We start from the raw sequence: 18,955 nt of genomic DNA on the forward strand, positions 1-18,955 counted from the left end.
AATTCAACATAACTGATAATCGTTATCTTGCTAATTGAGATGAACATAAGTAATCCCAACCTTTTCTTAGGAAATAAATAGGATTCAAAGGTTAATTTAATTAGTCCCTTGACTTTCCTTTGCCTTAGTACAGGTTGATCAAGTGGAGTTTAGATTCAACTTTCATTATAGTTGAGAGAGATAACTACGTTGGACCTCCAACTTCTCTTACCTTGCCAAAAGTCTGCTTTACAGTATTTATTTATTTTAATTGCCATTTATTTTACTTGTCATTCAAATTACTTGCTTCTCATCTTCTAAACCCCGATTACAACCTTTATAGCCAATAATAAGAACATACTTCCTCACAGTTCCTTGAGAAGACGACCCGAGGTTTGAATACTCGGTTAACAATTTTTAAAGGGGTTTGTTACTTGTGACACCCAACACGTTTGTACGAAGGGATTTTTGCCGATTTAGAGACTATATCTACAACGCAACTGTTTCTATGAATCTTTTTACTGGTAAAAACACCGACGTCAAAATGGCGCCGTTGCCGGGGAACTGCTAACGTGTGCCTTATTATTGGTTATTGTAAATATTTTTCTTTTGCTTGTTTATTTATTTTTGTTTTTTCTTTTTATCTTTATTTGCTACTATGAACTCTCACCCCTCTCGCTTTGAGTTTGGTTCTAATGTTGTTAAGGGAAATAGAAGTTACAGCAGGAATGTGCATCAAGGTCAGACCAATCAAGGATGGATGGAACCAAGAGGATCTAATTAACCCTTTTGGCAGCAACACCCTCCGAGATATCCCGGACAAAGACCATTCTACAGTGCATACCCAGCTGAAAGACATGGTGGACAACCTTGTAACTACCAACAAGCCCCACCCCATGCATATAAACCATCCTTTCAACATAACCTCGAACCACCACACTCACAAGCTTCTCTTCACCATTCGCCACCATATGATCCTTCCTTACCCCAATACCAATCTAATTACTCCCAATCACCACCACTTTCCTTTGTATCATGTCCAAGTCCAGCAACCCAAGAAGCAGAGGATCGCCTAAGGGAAACAGTAATTAAATTTCAAACAACCATTCAACAACTGGGGCAAGCAATGATTCAATGGGCTTCTAGGTGCTCAAATACACAAGGATTAGCCACATCCCCATGTGGACAACTCAATGAAGAGCAGAGCATGAAGGAATTGCCAGAAACTCCAGTGGACAAGACAGAGCATGAATTTGTACTAGAACAATTAGAAGAAGCTATCATTGTTCAAGAAGAAGAGTTGGTTGAAGACCTGGGAGATGCTGAACTTTCATGGGAATCCAGAATTGAGGAAAACTCTGTCCAGGATGCTACAGTTGATGCTAAGGAGGATATTTCTCCAAGGCAAGTCGTTTATGAAGAATCAGACGGAATAATCCAAGAAGCAATTTCCCTTGATGATGATAGTCACAAGTCTAGCTTTCTTGGTGATGAACTTGCATCCGCAAGTGAATTCTCTGAGCTCGAAGAATCTTCTCCAAGTGAATATGAAGATGATGCAGAGGTAGATTTCTCTCAACCTCCAATCTATGACTCAAGTGATGAGGAAGACACAGGAGACTTTGACCAGGACACAGATACAATTGAAGACCTTTGCAAAGAAGTGGAGAAATTCACAGAAGAGCACAAAGATATGGAACTTGCAGAACCACCAAAAACACCTATCCCAAGGCCATTACCACCTAATACAAGCTTCAAGTGGGTACAATCCTTAACTTTTAAATTTACTTATTCACTTGAATATGGTTTGCTTGAAACAGATGGCCAGCTTAGAGCTCTCTGCGGCTTTAAGAGTAAGAGGGAAATGGCTCGTACTCAGAGTTGGTGCACAAGGTTCAATAAGGTTCCACGCTTCACCTTGAAGTACTGATGAGCGGATAATTTATACGCTTTTTGGCATTGTTTTTAGTATATTTTTAGTAGGATCTAGTTACTTTTAGGGATGTTTTCATTAGTTTTTATGTTAAATTCACATTTCTGGACTTTACTATGAGTTTGTGTGTTTTTCTATGATTTCAGGTATTTTCTGGCTGAAATTGAGGGACTTGAGCAAAAATCAGATTCAGAGGTTGAAGAAGGACTGCTGATGCTGTTGGATTCTAACCTCCCTGCACTCAAAGTGGATTTTCTGGAGCTACAGAACTCGAAATGGCGCGCTTCCAATTGCGTTGGAAAGTAGACATCCAGGGATTTCCAGCAATATATAATAGTCCATACTTTGGCCAAGTTTAGATGACGCAAACTGGCGTTCAACGCCAGCTCTCTGCCCAAATCTGGCGTCCAGCGCCAGAAAAGGATCCAAAACCAGAGTTGAACGCCCAAACTGGCACAAAAGCTGGTGTTCAACTCCAAGAAGGACCTCTACACGTGCAGCACTCAAGCTCAGCCCAAGCACACACCAAGTGGGCCCCGGAAGTGGATTTATGCATCAATTACTTACTTTTGTAAACCCTAGTAGCTAGTTTATTATAAATAGGACCTCTTACTATTGTATTAGACATCCTGGATCCTGGATTGTATCCTGATCCTGTGATCACGTTTTAGAGGGGCTGGCCATCTCGGCTATGCCTGGACCTTTCACTTATGTAATTTTAACGGTAGAGTTTCTACACTCCATAGATTAAGGTGTAGAGCTCTGCTGTTTCTCAAAGATTAATGCAAAGTACTACTGTTTTCTATTCAATTCATCTTATTTCACTTCTAAGATATTCATTCGCACTTCAACCTGAATGTGATGAACGTGACAATCATCATCATTCCCTATGAACGCGTGCCTGACAACCACTTCCGTTCTACCTTCGACTGAATGAGTATCTCTTAGATCTCTTAATCAGAATCTTCGTCGTGTAAGCTAGAATGATGGCGGCATTCAAGAGAATCCAGAAAGTCTAAACCTTGTCTGTGGTATTCCGAGTAGGATTCAATGATTGAATGACTGTGACGAGCTTCAAACTCACGATTGCCGGGCGTAGTGACAGACGCAAAAGGATAGTAAATCCTATTCCAGCATGATCGAGAACCGACAGATGAATAGCCGTGCCGTGACAGGGTGCGTTGACCATTTTCACTGAGAGGATAAGATAAAACCATTGACAAGGGTGATGCCTCCGGACGATTAGCCGTGTCGTGACAGGGCATTTGGATCATTTTCCCGAGAGAAGACCAAAAGTAGGCATTGACAATGGTGATGTATCACATAAAGCCAGCCATGGAAAGGAGTAAGACTGATTGGATGAAGATAGCAGGAAAGCAGAGGTTCAGAGGAACAAAAGCATCTCTATTTGCTTATCTGAAATTCTCACCAATGAATTACATAAGTATTTCTATCCTTTATTATTTATTTTTTAATTATCTAATCCAATCACATTTAACCCTACCTGACTGAGATTTGCAAGGTGACCATAGCTTGCTTCATACCAACAATCTCCGTGGGATTCGACCCTTACTCACGTAAGGTATTACTTGGACGACCCATTGCACTTGCTGGTTAGTTGTGCGAAGTTGTGAACCATGGTATTGGCATCATGTTTTTGGCGCCATTACCAGGGAAAGAAAGAGCGATGAATTTTACATAATCAAAGTGTAATCACAATTTATGCGCACCAAGTTTTTGGCGCCGTTGCCGGGGATTGTTCGAGTTTGGACAACTAACGGTTCATCTTGTTGCTCAGATTAGGTAATTCTCTTTTTGTTTTCTTTTCAAAAATTTTTCAAAATTCTTTCAAAATTTTCTCCTTTGTTTTCGAAAAAAAAAATTAAAATAAAAATGTTTTCAAAAAAAAAAAATTATTCAAAATTTTTAAAGAATGAATTCTAGTGTTTCATGAAGCATGTGAAGCCTGGCTGGCTGTAAAGCCATGTCTAAATTCATTTGGACTGAGGCTTGCAATTTGTTATCAAGAGCAAGCTAGTTGTTGCTAATCCACCTACTGCTGTTCCTGATTTACATGTTGAAGCTTGGCTGGCCATTGGCCATGTCTAGTGTTTTGGATCGGAGCTTTCATTGAAAGCTTGGCTGGCTAGTGAGCCATGTCTAATTCCTGGACTGAAGCTTTAGACTAAGAATGCAAGATTCTTGGAATTCATGTTAAAAATTTTGGAATCCTTATTTTTTCTTTTTCATATAATTTTCGAAAAAAAAATCCAAAAAAAAAATTAGAAAATCATAAAAATCAAAAATATTTTTCTGTTTCTTGTTTGAGTCTTGAGTCATGTTATAAGTTTGGTGTCAATTGCATGTGCATCTTGCATTTTTTTTTTTCGAAAATTCTCATGCATTCATAGTGTTCTTCATGATCTTCAAGTTGTTCTTGGTAAGTCTTCTTGTTTGATCTTTGCATTTGCATGTTTTGTGTCTTTTCTTGTTTTTCATATGCATTCTTGGATTCTTAGTGTCTAAGCATTAAAGAATTCTAAGTTTGGTGTCTTGCATGTTTTCTTTGCATTAAAAATTTTTCAAAAATGTGTTCTTGATGTTCATCATGACATTCATAGTGTTCTTGGTGTTCATCTTGACATTCATATCATTCTTGCATACATTCATTATTTTGATCCATAACTTTCATGCATTGCATCATTTTTCATGTTTCTTTCTCTCATCATAAAAAAATTTCAAAAACCAAAAAAATATCTTTCCCTTTTTCTCTCATCAAATTCGAAAATTTGGATTGACTTTTTCAAAAATTTTTAAAATCAAGTTGTTTCTTATGAGTCAAATCAAATTTTCAATTTGAAAATCTTATCTTTTTTCCAAATCTTTTTCAAAAATCAAATCTTTCTCAAATTTCTTAGTTATTTTCGAAAATTTCAAAAATATTTTTCTTATTTTCATATCAAATTTTCGAAAATAATAATAATAATTAATGTTTTGATTCAAAAATTTCAAGTTTGTTACTTACTTGTTAAGAAAGTTTCAAACTTCAAGTTCTGGAATCATATCTTGTGATTTCTTGTGAATCAAGTCATTAATTGTGATTTTAAAAATCAAATCTTTTTCAAAACTAATTTCAATCATATCTTGTCAAAAATATCTTCCTATCTTATTTTAAAAAAAAAAATTTCAAAATATCTTTTCTAACTTCCTATCTTCTTATCTTTTCAAAACTGATTTTCAAAATTTGTTTCAACTAACTAACTAACTTTTTGTTTGTTTCTTATCTTTTTCAAAACTACCTAACTAACTCTCTCTCTCTAATTTTCGAAAATATCTTCCCCCTTTTTCAAAAATTTCTTTTTAATTAACTAATTATTTTTTTTATTTGAATTTTCAAAAAACTACTAACCTTTTTCAAAAACTATTTTCAAAAATCACTAACTCTTTTTCAAAAATTATTTTCGAAATTTTCCTTCTCTCATCTTATTCTATTTATTTATTCATCTACTAACATCTCTCCCTCACCCACCAAAAATCCGAACCCTCTCTCTCTCTTTCTGAGTTCAGATTTTTCTCTTCTTCTTTTCTACTAACAATAAGGAACCTCTTTACTGTGACATAGAGGATTCCTCTTCTTTTCGTTTTCTCTTCTCTTTCTTATGAGCAGGGACAGAGAAAAAGGCATTCTTGTTGAAGCTGATCCAAAACCTGAAAGGACTCTGAAGAGGAAATTAAGAGAAGCTAAATTACAACAATCCAGAGACAACTTGATTGAAAATTTCGAACAAGTAAAGGAGATGGCAGCCGAACCCAACAACAATGCAAGGAGAATGCTTGGTGACTTTACTACACCTAATTCCAATTTACATAGAAGAAGCATCTCCATTCCTGCCATTGGAGCAAACAACTTTGAGCTGAAACCTCAATTAGCTTCTTTGATGCACCAGAACTGCAAGTTTCATGGACTTCCATCTGAAGATCCTTTTCAGTTCTTAACTGAATTCTTGCAGATATGTGATACTGTTAAGACTAATGGAGTAGATCCTGAAGTCTACAGGCTCATGCTTTTCCCTTTTGCTGTAAGAGACAGAGCTAGAGTATGGTTGGACTCTCAACCTAAGGATAGCCTGAACTCTTGGGATAAGCTGGTCAAGGCTTTCCTAGCCAAGTTCTTTCCTCCTCAAAAGCTGAGCAAGCTTAGAGTAGATGTTCAAACCTTCAGACAGAAAGAAGGTGAATCCCTCTATGAAGCTTGGGAGAGATACAAAGGACTGACCAAAAAGTGTCCTTCTGACATGCTTTCAGAATGGACCATCCTGGATATATTCTATGATGGTCTGTCTGAATTAGCTAAAATGTCATTGGATACTTCTGCAGGTGGATCCATTCATCTAAAGAAAACGCCTGCAGAAGCTCAAGAACTCATTGACATGGTTGCAAATAACCAGTTCATGTACACTTCTGAAAGGAATCCTGTGAATAATGGGACGCCTATGAAGAAGGGAGTTCTTGAGATTGATACTCTAAATGCCATATTGGCTCAGAACAAAATATTGAATCAGCAAGTCAATATGATTTCTCAGAGTCTAAATGGAATGCAAGCTGCATCCAACAGTACTCAAGAGGCATCTTCTGAAGAAGAAGCTTATGATCCTGAGAACCCTGCAATAGCAGAGGTAAATTACATGGGTGAACCTTATGGAAACACCTATAATCCATCATGGAGAAATCATCCAAATTTCTCATGGAAGGATCAAAAGCCTCAACAAGGCTTTAATAATGGTGGAAGAAACAGGTTTAGCAATAGCAAGCCTTTTCCATCATCCACTCAGCAACAGACAGAGAATTCTGAGCAGAACCCATCTGAGTATCTCTTAGATCTCTTAATCAGAATCTTCGTGGTGTAAGCTAGAATGATGGCGGCATTCAAGAGAATCCAGAAAGTCTAAACCTTGTCTGTGGTATTCCGAGTAGGATTCAATGATTGAATGACTGTGACGAGCTTCAAACTCGCGATTGCCGGGCGTAGTGACAGACGCAAAAGGATAGTAAATCCTATTCCAGCATGATCGAGAACCGACAGATGAATAGCCATGCCGTGACAGGGTGCGTTGACCATTTTCACTGCGAGGATAAGATGAAACCATTGACAAGGGTGATGCCTCCAGACGATTAGCCGTGCCGTGACAGGGCATTTGGATCATTTTCCCGAGAGAAGACCGAAAGTAGCCATTGACAATGGTGATGTATCACATAAAGCCAGCCATGGAAAGGAGTAAGACTGATTGGATGAAGATAGCAGGAAAGCAGAGGTTCAGAGGAACAAAAGCATCTCTATTCGCTTATCTGAAATTCTCACCAATGAATTACATAAGTATTTCTATCCTTTATTATTTATCTTTTAATTATCTAATCCAATCACATTTAACCTACCTGACTGAGATTTGCAAGGTAACCATAGCTTGCTTCATACCAACAATCTCCGTGGGATTCGACCCTTACTCACGTAAGGTATTACTTGGATGACCCAGTGCACTTGCTGGTTAGTTGTGCGAAGTTGTGAACCATGGTATTGGCATCATGTTTTTGGTGCCATTACCAGGGAAAGAAAGAGCGATGAATTTTACATAATCAAAGTGTAATCACAATTTCTGCGCACCAAGTACATAGATTGGTACCATGCTCAATTACATGGATCACGGAAAACGTTTGGTCACCACGGTGAGATTCTACTTTTTAAAACGCCCGGATGGAAACATATAGATCAAGACGGAGGCGGATTTAAAAGCAAGGCTTGGAATCCTGGAGTTTATTCTGACATTTGTCATCCTGGGAGCCTAACAATATATTTAAAGCTGCTCAGAAGCTTTGCGTGCCTAGTTTGGGACCCCGGAGGCTATTGGCATTCCAAGCACTGGTGGAGATTTTTGGACGAATTTAAACATAAGCCACCATAACAGGAAACTCCTCCAATGTCCAACTTAAAGACTTTAACTAAAAGTGCTAAGTGGGAGACAACCCACCGTGGTATGGTCGCTTCTTTTTCAATTTATTTCTCGTTAATTGCTTCCATTTTTCCTTTTTTTTCATTTTAATTTATTAAACCTGGAATCTTGCATAGCATTCATGTTAATCATTGCATTCTGCATTTTTCAGTTTAAAAAAAAAAGGGGTGCACGACGCGACCGCATGCCCCTGCGATCGCGTCATATTGTGAGAAACACCACCCACGCGACCGCGTGAACCACGCGGCCACGTGATATATATATCGGCGTAAGGATCCAACGAACACAAAGTTGGGCTGGAATCGTGCGGCCCTTGTGCGTTTCGCACAAATCGGCCCACACGATCGTATGCCTCATGCGATCGCGTCACTTGCACAATACTAATCCCACGCGACCGCGTGAGCGACGCGATCGCGTCGCATGGATTGCACATCACCCCAAGAGGAGACAGAGAGTTGCACTAAAACGGCGCTGGAGTCGTGCGTTTAGCACGAATTCCAGCGACGCGATCGCGCGACCCACGCGATCGCGTCAACCTTCTTTCCCCCTCTCATGCGATCGCGCGCCCCACGCGATCGCGTCACTTCCATTTTCACCCCAAACCACGCGACCGCGTGCCCCACGCGGCCGCGTGTATTCGAAAGTATAACCCCCCAGCCACGCGAACCCTATCAGTCGCACAGCCCCCACCCCCAACCCTCTTCTCCCTCTCTGCTTCTTCTCCCTCCAACCACCACCCAGCACCACCCAGCCGCCACTGCGCCACCACCCAGACGTCGCCGCCACGTCGGACGCCGCCGCCGCAACCCCCTCCCCTCTCTTCTTCTCCCTTCTTCCTCTCTCTTCCCCTCTCCACCACTGCCCTCCGCGACCACCGCCCCCACCGTCGGCCTTCCAGCCGCGCCCCCCTCCTCCGCCACCCACCCACAACCCCCCTTCCTCTATCCCTAACCCTAAGACCCTATCCCCTTTCCCCATCAGCCGCCACCGCGACACCGTGCCCCGCCACCACGCCGGACGCCGCCGCAGCCACCTTCTTCCCCGTTCCACCCCTCCCGCCTACCAGGTTCCGCAAAACGCAACCCCCTTTTTTATCCGTTCGTCGTTTTTCTGTATTTTTTTCCGTTTCTGTTCATCATTAGGATAGATAGATATGCATGCTGTAGTGGAATTTTTAGGTTGTTAGGTAGCTTAGGCTGTGGTTAGTGGATCTAGGTCTGTTTACTTGCACTGTCCCTGTTTATGTTTTAATCATAACTACAATTTTGCTGTTCCTGTGACCTCATTCATATGCTATGATTTCTTGCAATTGCTGCTTGTTACTCCAAATTTTCCTGTTTCTATACATTACTAGTAACTGCAGCAAGTTTTTAATTCATATGAACTGCTATGATTGCTATTTATTTTCCGGGACAATCCAATTTTAGCCGGAATACTGCCCAAATTTTTTAAAATTGTTTTCATTCAAGTTTTGGTTTGGCACTTCTGAACTCTGTTTTACTCCGCTTTACCCAAACCATTTCATGAATGCTATGGCAGACATTCTTATCCTCTTTGATTTCCTGGTTCATAAACTGCATTTGTGATTCACTGATTCCAATTTTTGCTTTCTTTATTTCTATTCGAATCAGCATCACCCTGTTTTCCTTGTTCGATTATGAGTACTTCTATTCTTACCTGTGAATCCTTGTTATATGGAATTTTTCTATGCCACTTACTTTAACCTGCACTTTACTAATTCACTAATTTTATTTACTAATTTCTTTTTCAAATTCTAACCATACTAACCCTTTTGATCTCTTTTCTGATTATTTTCACTTTCCTCTAACTTTCTAACCATGGCATATTGATTATTTTTCCATTTAACATAAATTCAATCATAGTTCATTTACTCATTTTCCTTATTTTACTTCTCCTTTTCCGCTTTGAGCTTCCTTTGTTTAATTGCCTATTTACTTTCCTATTTTATCTATATCCTGGTTTTCTGTTTTTCAGGATGTCTGCCTCACAGAGGAAAGGTAAAGGCAAGGCTACTAGCAAGCGCAAGCGAGGAGACTCCTCCCAGTCCATCATTGCTCTAATGCACGATTCTTCATGGCGGGAGAAGAACTTCACACAGCAGGAAAAAGCTGACCAACTGCTCCCTGCGAATGATCCTATAAAATTTGCAAACCGGTACTGTGAGCTGAAGTACCCGGCTTTTGCAAACTTCAGAAATCTATACCTGGAACGAACTCTGAAGATTCCAAAAGTACTCCAGCAGTACACCACTGAGCAAATCAAGCAAAGGGGCTGGTTCTTTCTGGAAAGAACACTGACAGAGGTCAATTCATCTTGGGTACGGGAATTCTACTGTAACTACTATCTCACTACCTTAGATGCAGTGAACCTGAGAGGAAAACAAATTCTGGTCACTGAAGAGGCCTTAGAGGTTATTCTCCGGCTCCCAGCCAAGTCCGATCAGCCTGATGGTTATTCAAAGGCTGAGGAGGACATGTGTCAGATGCAGTTTGATTGGGATGCCGTAAAGGTACGGATAGCTCTCGACCCGATAGTTCCTTGGGAGATGGGTCAGGACATTACCATGCCTAGAGGGATCAAGAGAGCATACTTAAACGATGAGGCTCGTTTATGGCATCAGATCTTGAGTAATTATGTGATGCCGAGTACTCACGAGACGGAGATCCCGGCTGCTATGATCACCCTCCTTTGGTGTGTGCTGGAGGGTAAGGACCTTTATCTACCACGTTTCATTCGGCACTATATGGCCAGGGTCCACGTCCAAGGAACCCTCCCTTTTCCGTATCTGGTTACACAGCTTGGCCGTCGAGCTGACGTGCCATGGGAGGATGCCGATGAGAGACCACCAGCGGCGGATTGCAGGATGATCATTCCGCACAGCCGGAACTTCTTAGCCTTGGGCCACAGACCACCACCATTCACTGCTACTGATACGACAGCCCCACCGTCTGCTGGACCCTCTTCCTCCACTGCTGCACCACCTACCCCTGCTACCACCACTGCACCTCCACCTGCCACAGAGCCCATCTATCATCTGGTGCACCGCTTGTTCCGACGACTTGACCAGATGGAGCGTCGCAACAAGCGGCGCTATGAGCACCTAAAGCTGATGATACAATCCGGTGACATCTCCTCCGAGCCTGACACACCATCCGAGGCATCTGAGGAGGAAGCGGATGCGCCCGAGGCAGAGACCCATCCCCAGGGAGAGGCAGCACCAGCCGCACCACAGGCAGCGGTCCCACATCAGATTGAGGCTACGGATATTGAGATCCCGATCCAGTCAGCACCTCCTCCACAGCAGCCAGACCCTCAGCCCACCACCACCACTGAGACTCCAGCTACCATCCCTCCCAGTGATGACACTCCTTCACACCAGACTTGATTGAGCATCGGGGACGATGCTTCCCTTTAAGTGTGGGGAGGCCGCCATCTCTGGCGTTCATTTTGGTGAACCACTACATACTTTTTCTTTTATTTTGGATATTTTTCTATATTTTTCTTTTCACTGTTATTTTCTGAGTACTTATACATTGCTTTTATGTATTTTTACTCTATTTTCTGCATTTTGCATCTTTAGTTCATATTTTAGCCATTTAGTTTATTTTAGTTATTTAGTTTAGTTTGCAATTCTAATTTATTAGTGGATTAATTAGTATAGTTTACCCTTTTTAGCATAAGATAGTATAGTTTAAATAGAAAAATATAAAAAGGAAGTAAGCTAGGAAATTGAACATATCAGATTTAAATCCATAAACCTTATATATAGCATTACATGATGTAGTTAAGCTGACAACATTTCATCAAGGAGGAACATTAAAACTTTAAAAGCTACCCTAAATAATTTTTTTATGAGAATAATGGGAATTTTTAGCTAAACTTGCATACAATATATAAATGATATATGATGCTTGAGTTAGAGAACACACAGCCTGTGAGTCTTGAGGTTAATTGTATGGTTGCATTCAAACCATTATTTCATTTCTGTGTGTTTCAATTCTTTTTATTCTGATGTTCTTTACTTTGCTTTAATCTATATGTCCAATTATAGAATATAGAATGTAGATACATACCAAGAGAATGATTGAGGCCATCATTTGATTTTAGCTCACTCACCCCAAATTAGCCTACCTTTTACATCACCCTTATTAGCCCCCTTGAGCCTTTTAAAACCCCTTTATTCTATTTAGCCGAATTACTAGCCTTAAGCAGAAAAATAAAAGAAAATCTCAAGTGAATCCTTGGTTAGCTTAAGATAAAAAATCATGAATAGAGTTAAATGTGGAAAACCTTTTGGGAACATGGATGATAGAAACAAAAGGTAGGAAAGTTAAAAGGAATAAAATAAAATTGGGAAGCATGCTCATGAGAAAATCTAAGCGATTCAATTACCATGTGCATTAAAAAAAAAGAAAAGAGAAAGTTATTTTTCAGCATTTAAATAAAAGGGGATACAAAAGAAATTCCCCAATGCAAAATAAAAACAATGCACATGGGATAAAAATAAAAAGTGAAACATGAGCATGTAACAATAAGTGGGATAATATGGGAAAATAGGTAAAGAGATTTTGTTTTACTAAATATGTATGTTAGGTGAGATCTTAGTCTAATTAAGGATTCACTTATTAGCTCACTTGACCCTATACATAAATCCTTACCTTTACCTTGGCCCCATTACAACCTCAATTAAAGACCTCATGACTTTTTGGTATGACTATATTCTATAATTGTTGATTGGTTAGATGAAGAACAAAGCTATAGAAAGTAAGAATAAAAAGAAAAATAGAGTGAATAAACCCAATAAACACTGAGTGACTAGAGAGTAAACACAAAATCCAGTGAGGGTTCAATAACTCATCAACATATATCTGTACTTAATTTACTAATTGCTTTGCAAGTTTGTACAATGTTTTATTTCCCATCTCATTTGCTAAAATGCTTTATTTTCTAAGGGTTGGCTATATATATATATATACATGACTCCTTGAGAATGTGAATTAACTTGGCTACATGTAAGCTTTATAAATGAGTGAATAAATTAGAGTTGCATGATGCATCATTCATTTAGGTAGTTGCATTTAAATTAGGTTGCATTGCATGACATTCCATCACTTTAACCTTAATTATTTACCTTGGATTTAGCATGAGGACATGCTAGTGTTTAAGTGTGGGGAGGTTGATAAACCCATATTTCATGAGTTCTTTTGTGCATAATTTGAGTGATTTATTCAATCCTCCACCTACTTATTCATATTAACTGCATGGTTTTACTTTCCCTTCCTTATTATGTCATATTGTGAAAAACATGTTTCCTAAGCTTTAAAAAATTAATTATTTTAATTACCTTTATTTCCATTCGATGCCGTGATTAGTGTGTTGAGTAGTTTCAGATTTTCTAAGGCAGAATGACTTAAAGGATGGAAAAGGAAACATATAAAATGGAAGGAGAAAGCAAAACGGAGCTTTAAGGAAACTGGTATCCACGTGATCGCATGGATGACGCGATCGCGTGCCAAGCACGAATCAGCAGCAACGCGGCCGCATGACTGATGCGACCGCGTGGCAAGGAAAAGCTCCGAATGACGCGACCGCGTGACCCACGCGGACGCGTGACAGAGGTCACGTATCAGAATTTACAGAATGCGTCCCCAGCGATTTCTGAAGCTCTTTTTGGCCCAGATCCAAGTACAGACAGCATAGACCAGAGGTTATAAAGTGTGGGAATGCACCCATTCAAAGAGAGCTCGCATATTTTACTTTTCAATGATTTAGATTTAGTTGAGAGGGAGATCTTCTCTCTCTCTCTCTTAGGATTTAGGATTTCTTCTTATTTTAAGAGTGACTCTCAATCCAGATTTTATATTTCTTTGTTTTAAACTTCCTTTTCACTTTATTTATTTATTTCAGTATCTGAGTTGGCTATTTACCTTTATAATTGAATCTATGAATTCTTCCATGTTGCAGACTGTTATTTGAATTAATGATAATTGAGGTATTTTCAGTTTATGATTATTCTCTTTGATTTAAGTTACCATTGCTTCCCATCTAAGGATATTTTTATTATTCCAGCAATTTTACTTTTTCCCCTTTTGGTCCTGGTTAAGAATTCAGTAACTCAACAGTTATTAAACTCAACATAACTGATAATCATTATCTTGCTAATTGAGCTGAACTTAAGTAATCCCAACCTTTTCTTAGGAAATAAATAGGATTCAAAGGTTAATTTAATTAGTCCCTTGACTTTCCTTTGCCTTAGTACAGGTTGATCAAGTGTAGTTTAGATTCAACTTTCATTATAGTTGAGAGAGATAACTACGTTGGACCTCCAACTTCTCTTACCTTGCCAAAAGTCTGCTTTACAGTATTTATTTATTTTAATTGCCATTTATTTTACTTGTCATTCAAATTACTTGCTTCTCATCTTCTAAACCCCGATTACAACCTTTATAGCCAATAATAAGAACATACTTCCTCGCAGTTCCTTGAGAAGACGACCCGAGGTTTGAATACTCGGTTAACAATTTTTAAAGGGGTTTGTTACTTGTGACACCCAACACGTTTGTACGAAGGAATTTTTGTCGGTTTAGAGACTATATCTACAACGTAAATGTTTCTATGAATCTCTTTACTTGTAAAAACACCGACGTCAGTCGGCATCCCGACCTACTGGAGCTTTGGGGCAGGGGCCAATGGTTTACGAAGGTGACCTATAAAGGCCTGACCCCTCAAAATAAAAATATTGTCGACATCCTACTGGCTATTTTTGGTAGGAATAGTGTCAACCCACACCTTTTCATGGGTGACCGTGAAATGGCAAGGGTTTATATATGTGAGTAGTCGTCTAGTCGCATATTCGTGTTTGTTATTGTCCCTTGTTTACTCAACCGGTTTAACGACTAACAAGCTTTCGTATTTTGTTTCAGTATCAATGGCTGGCGAGCAAGTTGGGCTTGACGCTTTGTTTAACACTTTTATGCTTGAACGCGACGATGACAGTTCTGCCACCCATTCCAACGAGGCGCCGCTTTCTCCTATCGTTGAGGCACAGTCCCAGCTCGCCCAAGGGGAGGTGGCTGGGACCAGCACTGGTTCGAGTCCCCGACCGGCGGCAGAAGTGGAGGATGGAGGACCTGAGGTCATCGTTGTTGACAACCCAAGGAAAAGGAAACCATCCTCCAGCCCTGAGGGGTTCCTCATGGTGATGGAGAAGAACTTTGACACCAGAAACTTTATTGATTTGCAGCTCCTGCCTGGCACGGAGGACTTCTTCCATGGTGGGGATCTTGCTTCTCAAGCTAAGTGGGTGTATCGCACCCTTCTCCGGGCAGCTGCCATAGCACGGAAGGTGGAGCCGTCTTGGCGGGGGCTCGGACCTTGGAAAATAAGCTTCAATCGTCCGTCAAAGCTAACGAAAAGTACAAGGTTGAGGTGAAGTCATTGTAGACACAGCTAGCTGCCTCCGAAGAGAAAGCCAAGGCTTCTGACGCAGCGGTTGCGCGGCTTACTGAGCGAGAGCTCACTTTGGAAGGCCAACTTAACGCTGCTCAAGGTTGGGTGAAGGAGCTGGAGAAGGAGCGCGATGGTGCCCTCTCGTCGGTGACTGCGGCTAAAACTGAGGCTACCGAGTTGAAGAAAAAATACAAAGAAACTGTGAAGCACAGCCGGAATGATATTATGGCGACTGAAGAGGCGATCAAGGCTCAAGTGAAGCTGTTGGCTCCTGACTTTGACATCTCAGCCATCAGCATTTTCAAAACCATTAAGGATGGCAAGATCGTTGATATCCTGAAGAAATGAATTCTTTGTATTTGTTTGTTTTGGTAGTTTGTGGGACAATATTTACCGTTCTACCGTTCTGATTTTTTGAAGCCGTCTCGGGGCTTTTGTGTGTAATCTTTTAACTTTAAAACAATGTCATGACAAAAATGAAGCCGAGTTGTGGCTTTTTTGCTTAAGCATTTGAAATTTGGCCTTATTTAGTAGCCGTTTCCTGTAGCGTTCGCGTCTTCCATGGTTCCCGGGGTGATCAGTCTCGGGATTCCGCTTTGTAATTGAACCGGTTAATTTTCAAGGCGAAGTAATTTAAACAATTCGAACAGTGCATTAAAACATAAAACGAGAAGGAAACAATTAGTGTAATCTAAACACGATTATATCATGATAAACTGCTATTCACGCAAACAACCAGTGGGAGATAATGCTAAATGCGAACATAAAATAACTCGGGGCTTACTAGACCGTGAAACCGCTTGTTTTCTAGTTGTGCTTTGGCTTCTAGGAGTAGAACCTTCTTAGGCTTCTTGCATTCCACGTTCTCGGGACCTCCCTGCCATCCAGGCATTCCAGCTTATAAGCTCCGTTGCTGACTACTTTCTTTACCCTGTGTGGGCCTTCCCAATTTGCTGCCAACTTTCCTTCTCCTGGTGTCGGGAGCCCTACGTCGTTGCGCCGTAAGACTATGTCGTTTGACTCGAAATCTCTTTTTAGTAATTTGCGTTGTAACGCAAGGCCATCCTTTGTTTCAACGCCATCTCCGACAAGTGGATCATTTCTCTAGTCTCATCCATTAAGTCCTTCTCCACGGCTTCTTCGACTCCCCCCAAGAGTAGTCGCGGGCTCGGTTCTCCAATCTCCACGGGTATTATCGCGTCTACCCCATAAGTGAGTCGGAAGGGCGTCTCCCCAGTAGATGACTGCTACGTTGTGCGATAGGACCAGAGGACCGACGCTAGCTTGTCTACCCAGGCTCCTTTCTTCTGGTCAAATCGCTTTTTAAGGCCTTGTAGGATGATCTTGTTCGCTACTTTGACTTGGCCGTTAGTTTGGGGGTGCTCGACGGATGAGAACTTCTGCTTTATCCCTAAACTGGCGAGGAATTCCCCTAACTTTTTATCGGCAAATTGTGTCCCGTTGTCTGAGATGACGACCTCTGGGATTCTGAATCTGGCTATTACTTGCCTCCATATGAATTTTTGGCAATTTGCCGAAGATATGCTGGCCAACGGCTCGGCCTCCACCCATTTGGTGTAATAGTCAATGGCAACAATTAGGTATTTGACCTGCCCAGGTCCGACCGGGAAGGGTCCTAGCAGATCAATGCCCCCATTGAGAGAATGGTTGGGAGGCCATCAGTAGGCTTAGTTCAGCTGCTGGAGCTTTGTGAAAGTTGGCGTTTTTCTGGCATCTCCTGCATTTGTTCATGAACTCTTGGGAGTCCGACATCATTAAGGGCCAATAGTAGCCGGCCCTGACGAGCTTTCGAGCTAAGGCCTTTCCCCCGATGTGATGGCCGCAGCACCCCTCGTAGACCTCGCTTAACACGTAGTCCGTCTGGTCCGGGCGCAGGCACTTCAGTAGAGGTTGGGTCAGCCCTTTCTTGAATAGCTGGCCTTGTATCATTGTATACTTGGCTGCTTCTCTCCTCAATGCCTTTGCCATCTTGTCGTCATCAGGGAGCTTGCCGTTTTCCAAGAAGTCGATGATTGGATCCATCCAGGAGTGGAAGTCGGGTGCTTGTGTTATATGCAAGGTCACTGTTGGCTCATTCACTAAACCTTGGATCAGAAATTGGTTCCCCGTTCCTGGCTTTGTGCTTGCCAGCTTGGATAGGAGATCGGCTCAGGTGTTCCTCTCTCTTAGAACGTGTTGCACCGTGACCTCATCGAATTCCTCGCTCAGCTTTTTTACCCTCTCAAAGTATTTTTGTAGCAGTGAGTCCCTAGCCTGATATGTCCATTAATCTGTGATGTGACGACCTGAGAGTCACTACATACTTCCACTATGGTGACCCCAACCTCTCTTGCCAAAAGAAGGCCGCCAAGAAGGGCCTCGTATTCTACTTGGTTATTGGACACTGGGAACTCGAATTTGACCGATTGCTTGTACACGACTCCAGTTGGGCTCTCTAGGATGATCCCCGCTCCCCTGAACGTTTGGTTGGAGGCTCTGTCCACATGGAGTTTCCACCGTGTGCTCAGTGTCTCGAGAGGGTTTCCTGTTACCTCTACAAGGAAATCGGCCATTGCTTGGGCCTTGATTGCATGTCTGGGTTCGTATTGCAAGTCATACTGAGATAACTCAATTGCCCAGGTCATCATCCTACCCGCCAAGTTGGGTTTTTGCAGCACTTGGCAGATCGCTTGGTTCGTCCTGACAATTATCTGGTGTCCTTGGAAGTATTGTTGCAGCCTACGGGAGGAGGTCAGGAGCGCATATGCTAGTTTTTCCAGCTTACTGTACTTCATCTCTGCCCCCTGCAACACCTTGCTCACGAAGTAGACCGGTTGCTGGATCTTCCCTTCTTCCCGTACCAGGGCGTTCGCCAAAGCCTCATCAGTTACTACTAAGTACAAGAATAACGTCTCTCCATTCCTGGGTTTGCTGAGGTGCATTCGAACACTATCCCTTTTTTCATCAAGTTAAAGAACGGAAGAGCTTTGGCAGCCGACGCACTGAGGAACCGGGATAGCACCGTGAGTCTTCCCGCCAGTCTCTGTACATCTTTGACACATCCCGGGCTCATCATCCATAGGATTTCTTCGCATTTCTCCGGGTTGGCTTCCACTCCTCTTTGGGTTATCATGAAACCCAAGAACTTCCCGGCTTCCATAGCGAAGGCGCACTTGAGAGGGTTAAGCCTCATGTTGTGCCGCCGAAGAGATGTGAACACGGTCTCTAGATTACTGATGGGGTCTTCGGCTTGGGTGGTCTTCACCAGGATGTCGTCTACGTATACTTCCACCGTCTTGCTGGTAAGACTGCTAAATACCTTGTTCATCAGCCTCTTATATGTAGCTCATGTGTTTTTCAGTCCAAACGGCATCACCTTATAGCAGTATGTACCCCCTGGTGTTATGAACGCTGTTTTCTCCTTGTTTGGCCGGTGCATCGGTATCTGGTTGTAGCCAGAGTATGCGTTCATGAAACTCAGAAACCGATACCCTGTAGCCGCGTCTACTAAAGCATCAATGATAGGGAGGGTGAAAGAATCCTTGGGACAGGCCTTATTGAGATCGGA

The 18,955-nt window shown here is 41.6% G+C and overlaps 1 protein-coding gene and 1 non-coding gene across 2 annotated transcripts; both read right to left on the reverse strand.

Annotated features, from left to right (window-relative positions):
- Positions 1–6,105: 6,105 nt before the first annotated feature.
- Positions 6,106–6,213, reverse strand: LOC112739766 (small nucleolar RNA R71). The gene has a single exon (XR_003170705.1). It is a non-coding gene; the product is annotated as a small nucleolar RNA R71 (small nucleolar RNA).
- A 10,818-nt stretch (positions 6,214–17,031) lies between these two features.
- Positions 17,032–17,430, reverse strand: LOC112735262 (uncharacterized). The gene has a single exon (XM_025784822.1). The coding sequence runs from the start codon at positions 17,428–17,430 to the stop codon at positions 17,032–17,034; it is 399 nt and encodes a 132-aa protein (XP_025640607.1).
- Positions 17,431–18,955: the final 1,525 nt, after the last annotated feature.

The sequence above is a fragment of the Arachis hypogaea genome, chromosome 13 (genome assembly GCF_003086295.3).
Source record: "Arachis hypogaea cultivar Tifrunner chromosome 13, arahy.Tifrunner.gnm2.J5K5, whole genome shotgun sequence".
Lineage (NCBI taxonomy): Eukaryota > Viridiplantae > Streptophyta > Magnoliopsida > Fabales > Fabaceae > Arachis > Arachis hypogaea.